Raw genomic sequence first — 6,706 nt, forward strand, 5'->3', positions numbered from 1 at the left:
CACACACACACACACAGCCCTTACCCCCAGCTGTAAGCTGTCAGTTCCTCTTATCTGTACAACACACACACACCGACACACACACAGACACACACACACACACACACACACACAAACTGCTCTTTTAGCTGGCATGCTGATGAGCGTCGCCTGCGTCTCTTGGCTGCCTGTCACCAGTCTGCCACCCATGAGCACCAATCAGATGTGATTGGCCTGACTGACAGGGCTCTCTTCATCACACTGACAGTTAACCCTGCTGTGTGTTCACAGAGATGTTGGTAAAATGCCTCCAGAAAGTTGTCTTTCTTCCTTCTGTCTCAGTTTCTTTTAATCTTTTATTTACCTTTTGCATTGCCTATTTTGCAGCTCCACTTTGTCCATCTGTCTGCTCCCATGTTTCTCATTTTTCCTTCCTTTTAAGCTGCATCATAGTGAACACTTTAACTGATCATAGCCCAGTAATCTCTGTTGTTAATGTGTCTCATCTATGGTACCGTCTGTGTCACTGCGATTATCATCTACCCAGTTCTCTTGCTGTGTCAGCAGTTGACGCATTTAGTTTTTTTTCCCTCATACAAAACCAAAGTTTATCTCGAAACCCGGCAATAGTTTCTGTTGATACAATGACTGATAGTGTATCATTCAATAACCTTTATGGATAAAGTTTCGTTGATACCCAATGTGAAAACTAACTACGACCTTTCCGTGTTTTAAATTGTTGTAGCAAGCCAAATCTCTGTTCTGCTCTTTTCTTTCTAATCAGTGATGTGTACTAACGTTTTGTAAGTATTTACAGTAGAGCATGACCAGTGCTGGATTTTTTTAGGTCGATGTCAATATTTGAGAATGATTAAAATCCAATAACAATATATTGGTTGATATTATAATTTGTCTGTTGAAAGTTCATGATGATGATGTCCAGGGTAGGGCATTTAACAGTTAAACCATCAAGTTTATGATCAAAGATGACTTATGGTTAACAGAAGACCAGTAAACATAGCTGGAAAATAAATTAATAACCATAAATAATAAATACATGGATGGAAATATTAACCATAAACAAAAACACAAATATAACATGTATTTAACTTGAATTGAGAAAATTCAGGGAAAAGATGCATACAAATGCATCTTTAGAAGTATTTGTTGATGATTTGTGCATATGTGTTAAAATATACACTGATTTCTTTGATAAAGTATTGATCTATCCAGATGGTAATATTAGTTCAGCACATACAGTCAATCTCTGCTGGCCTGTAGCTGTGTGATGCATCAGTGAGTGCACATATAACTCACTTTATCATAATATTGTTAGTAATTGTGATATTTTTGGTCCTTGCTGGAACCAGTAATTCTCCACAGGGAGTTCAAAGGTCAGGGTCAGCTCCAGGACAGTTCTCCTGATTCATTGCCATGCTCAAGGACACTTCACCAGGGCAAACGTTTTGCTCTCAAAGGGCCTTGAATATAGTTATTCCTAGCTCACTACACCACCTCGCCACCCTTGTTTGTGTAATCTGCTTTTCAGTGTGTTAACGTGGTGTGTGTTGTCTTTGCCAGATCCTGTACCTGTGTTGGAGCTGGCTCAGCAGCTGCAGCTGAAGCTCCAGAGGATGCACGACATTGAGACAGAGAACACCAAACTTCGAGAGACACTGGAGGACTACAACAAAGAGTTTGCAGAGGTCAAAAACCAAGGTTAGAGACAAGACACATGCAGAGGCAAACATTTTGGGATTTTCCTGACTTTGAGAAGGGGCATGGATGTAGGCCGCAGAATTAATCAGATGATCACATATCAAAAGTGTTTTGATGTTACATTGTCGAGTATATTCATCTCCTCTATGACCAGTTACAACCACTGAATGTGGAGAAATGGAGAAGCAGGCAGCCCCAGTGAGCCTAAGTAGTCATATGCATATTGTTATTCAAATGGATAGTTTAACATCTGGCAGAGGGACAACTGTTAAAAATTTGCCTTCTGGCCAACGCTGGCACATTGACAGTGATTCCGATCAATGAGTATCGTCCCTGTAAAAATAAATAAAATGAAATAACTCTCACTAGGTGTGACAGTGCAAAGACTGGATCAGCGCAGTCCCAGAATGACGAGAGTTTGCCAAATCATGAACATGAAAATGTAGTTTATAGGTGATTAATGTCTGTTGTTTGGAAATACTGTACATGGCCATAAGACAAACAATTTGCAAATATTCAATTTGGGTTTTGGCTACAATAAAAGTAGTAATGTAAATATTTTTAAGACTTTAAAACTGTTCCGAATTTGAGAAATGCCTCACTGTCAAGCGTAAAAGTAAACATGTGTAGGAATTTGTAAATTGTAGAGAAAAATAGTCCTTATTTTCTAATCAATATATTACAAAAAACATTTCATATTTTGCCATGGTTAGTCTTGAGGGTGACCTCACAAATATGTTGGCATGTTGTTATGTACACAACCTTTAAGTGCAAACATAAGGTCAAAGAAACATATTTAGAAGCCATTTTCAAAGAATGAGACCACATTTCAACATATTTTAATGTCTTATAAATTTTTCAAAAGCGCAAAAAATGTACAAGGTTTTACATTTTCAAATAGGTTTTCTGGGGAGAAAAAACATGAGGCACAGTTTCATGAATAAAAAACGACAGGCTACCTCAGGGTAAAGAAAGATGGAAAAACTGACAAAGGCAGAGAGATGAGTGAGAAGCAGTAATAAAAGTGGTGTAATTTCAGTCGAAAAGGAGGAGTGAGTGAGTGAGCAGGGAATGTTTTGGAATCCCCCTTTCCTCAGTGAGAGTTAATTGGAACAGCTCGATAGCGGCAGGGTTCCATTCTGCCATTGATTTTCCTGTTCCCTCATCCTTTATCCCTCCTTCCCGCCTCAATAGATGGGGGATATTTAAACCCCAAAACACACTGTGGAACTCCCACTCCTGTTAAACACACATGGACCCGCCCGCACAGTTGCACACGCACGCACACACACACACGTAGAAAGAGTGCAGGGGCCATTGATCCCCGCAACCTAAATGTTTAAAGTTCAGTTAAGCAGTTAAGGGGTAAGAGGGCTCTGAGGGGACTCTCCTCTATTGATTATGTGTCAGAGCAGTGAGACTGGAGTTTAAATCACACGCACACACACACGCACACAAAGTGCTAAGAGCCCTCAGTCAAAGGCAGCAAGCGGCAATGCTCTTTATCATTGTCTCACTCACTTATATCTTTCTCTGAGAAACACACACATGGAGGCCTATTTATTACCCCAGTTATGTGTTAGATTTATTTCAGGCTGCCCCATACAGAGCTCAGCCGTCAGCAGGTTATGGGGTTTCAGTACTAATGCAGGCCTAATGAATACAGCGTATCTACTGTTGGTGAACGTTGAATATTCTATACCAGTCATGGGTGTAAAGATTAGGCAGGAGCCATAGGGACCACGGCCGGGGTCTGTGCTGACAGAGGAAGAATGCAGGATATGAAACACTGTTCCTTAGGCAAAGGTCAAGCCCCCCCCCTCCCCGTCAAAAGCATTACCGTCATCACTGCCATTCATCACATCTAGGAAACCGCTATAGTCTGTTTTCTTCATAATTTTTAAATTGCCCGTATTTATAACTCTTTCTTCTTCCTTCCTTCTTTTCTCTCAACGCCCAACTGTCGGCTTTCACCTTCTCCAGAGGTGACCATTAAGGCCTTGAAGGAGAAGATCCGTGAGTACGAGCAGTCTCTGAAGAATCAAGCCGAGAACCTGGCCCAAGAGAAGCAGCTCCAGCTACACAACGACTATGCAGAGAAGGAGAGGTATAACTTTGTGTGTTTGTGTGTTGCAGCAACTGTGTTTCAAGTAACAACGTCTGGATTATTTTGCCATTTTAAACCTTTGGGTCATTGTGCCCGCAGGCAGAACTACTGAGATTCTAATCTTTAATGATAGGTTTAAGATTTCTGACTTTATTTAGCAGAGCTATTTACGACTTAGTCATTTCTTCTTAGGTAATAATTCTTGGACTATTTCTTGTAGTTATCAGTTTAATCAACAAATTGTTGCTTATTGCTTCCCCGGCATTACCTTCCTTTTGCAGATGAATGCAGGAATGGAAAATAACCTACATAAAACACAATGCCAGCATTTTTGTCATGTGGGTGCTTGCCATTCGTGTCTTGATGGGAATCGACACCACAGACTCCTTTTTTTTTTGTCTTTACCACAATATACTTCAGCCATTTTATTCTGAATAATTGCTGCCACAGGCTTCCTGTGTATCTGAAAATGTACAGTAACCAAATGAAGCCCACCAAATAACTATAATGACAAAAAATGTGCTTAGGTGTCATTTTACTTTTGTTTTAAAAAGTTATTTCCTTTTCAACCCCATTTTTAAGGCATTTTGATGTCAAATCTTCAGATACACAGGAAGCCTGTGGCAGTAATAAATAAACTCTAAATTGCTGCCAGATATTTTAGGAACATGAAACAACAATGCTCACTACTGAAATGATGTTATTAACTCTTACAAAAGCTTGAATGAGTCACCCCGATACTCTCCTTTTCCAGGAATGAGTCTATTCAAAATAAAGATAATTAAACTTTTAAAAAATATTGAAACTTTTAAATGCCCAAGGTGCTGGCAGCCATAATATTGGTTCACTTAACAGCAGACTTGGGCAAATTTCCTCCTACATCGCTCAGTAAATCCAGACTAATATGATGGTGGCTAGTTTAAAGTATCATGTGAATCCACATTAAGTTCAGTTTTTCAAATACAGGTGGAGAATTGAGCTGTCAATTGTAAATGTAGTTATCTTGGATAACTACGTGCTCATTTTTTGAATTAAAGACATTAATAAACATGCGCAGAGTCGAAATGATGAGCACTCATACGATTAGCTTGTGAAGCCTCAGGGCTTAAAGAGACAGCAGATTTTTTTACTGAGAGTAAGCAGGAGTTAAAGGCTATGATGGATGTATCAAATCTGAAAATGTATTTTAACTGGGAAATGTAGCACTACCAAATTCTTCAAACCAATAAACTCTGACGCAACAGATAAAATACAAAATGTCAGTTGTAGATCTCAACAACACAGATTGGACAGAAGAGGATATCCAACTATGTTAATGTACAGTCTTTAGTGTAACACACATATATTAACTAGACATTTCAGCTGTAATACCAAGTGATGGAGACATTTCTGAATTGTTGTAATAAAAAAAAACATGGTAGACTACACATGTCCTTCTCACTGCATCAGCTTATTTGTTTACACAGGAAATGACTTCCTTTATGGTGGTTGATTATTTAGCAGTATTTTGAATACTGCAATCCCTTTCGTGCAACTTTTACCAACAATAGTCTTGTTGTCATTATCACAGTCTTTCTGAAGACAATGTAGTTTAGATTACTTCCTCGCACTTGCATCATATTCTGCTTTAATTCTAAAGCATGAATCACGATTGCTACTGATGTTTTCACACTCCATTACGGTCATTAAAACACTCTCTCAGTGATCATTTTGATAAAAGTCTTTGGCCCACTTGAAGTTGATTTATAAGATTAGTGTTTACCAAATGTACATGTTGAACCGGTATGTGTCAGGCACGACAACTGTGTACAAAAACACTTGCCCATACTTACAGATCTCATATTTTCCCTCCTGTCAATCATATTGTTTTCTGTGAAGCTGTGTTAAAGCTCACTGCCCCTTTCAGACGTACAGTAGAAGATCAATTGTCCAACTGTATTTCCTTTACGTCAGTGTTTTATAGGCCTCTTCCTGTCTGCAGAGAGCTGACTTCCTGTGTCTGAGAGGGGCAGTAAATGGATGGCACCTCTGATGCATTTTATCCTGCAAGGAGTGAGGGAAGGAGGGAGAGCGAGAGAGAGATGAAAGGATGAAGTAGAGGGCAGAAAAATAGAGATGACAGGAGAGACAGATTGGCGGAGAAGGGGGGCATCAAAGAGTGCCATAAAGACTGTCTTTGTGCTAGATTATTGATGTTTTTACACGCAGTGGCAATTTCTCAGCAGAGCCCAACTTTTTATATGCTAAGAATGAATCTATTTTATCCTTGTGGTTTGTGTCGCCCCCCTCCCCCCTCTCTTACTCAACCCTTGCTCTCTCTCGCTCTCTCTCTCTCTCCCCCCCCCCGGGTGCAGTGTGCCCCAGTGGCCAGACATTCCTGCCTAATAGGGCTGCTTAATGAGGAGTGGGTTGTGTTGGGAGGATTTTAGTGGGGAAAACACTTCAGAAATGGTGGGAAAATAGAGAATAGTTGCCACAGAGTGTGAACTCAACATTTACTGACTCAGTATCTCTATCTGTGACTTTCTGCTCCCTGCTTTCTTTTTTCTTGCCTTCTGTCTGGCTCTGTAGGAAACTCCAGGAGAGCCAGGACTCCATGTCCTCAAGGTTGGAAGAGGCCGAACACAAGGCCCAGTCCCTACAGACAGGTACCAGCCTACTCAGTCTTTACAGGCCTAGGTACTGTTTTAGCCAGCTCAGAGAAAATGGCAACCTTATCACTGACTGTGAGCTGGTGCTGGCTCTAAAAGCTCTGAAAACTTGGGTTTAAATCTGAAGTATTTCTCATTTAATGATCCTTCAATGCTAAAGTTCAGAGGAAAACCCCTCATCCCTTGTGAAGGTTAGCACTAACTTAATCTGCTTCATCTGGACTTGGTGGGTGTGGTTTGATCAGATTGA

At 40.2% G+C, this 6,706-nt stretch overlaps 1 protein-coding gene across 1 annotated transcript in view; it reads left to right on the forward strand.

Moving 5' to 3' along the window:
- cux1b (cut-like homeobox 1b) overlaps nt 1–6,706 on the forward strand; it is a gene marked incomplete at its 3' end in the record, with an annotated part of 60,769 nt that overhangs the window by 31,292 nt on the left and 22,771 nt on the right. Inside the window, 3 exon segments of the mRNA XM_035679760.1 lie at nt 1,561–1,698; nt 3,682–3,805; nt 6,377–6,453. Coding sequence (XP_035535653.1) covers nt 1,561–1,698; nt 3,682–3,805; nt 6,377–6,453 — 339 coding nt within the window.

The sequence above is a fragment of the Morone saxatilis genome, unplaced genomic scaffold (assembly GCF_004916995.1).
Source record: "Morone saxatilis isolate NCDOM2014 unplaced genomic scaffold, NCSU_SB_2.0 Contig8, whole genome shotgun sequence".
In the NCBI taxonomy this organism is placed as follows: Eukaryota; Metazoa; Chordata; class Actinopteri; family Moronidae; genus Morone; species Morone saxatilis.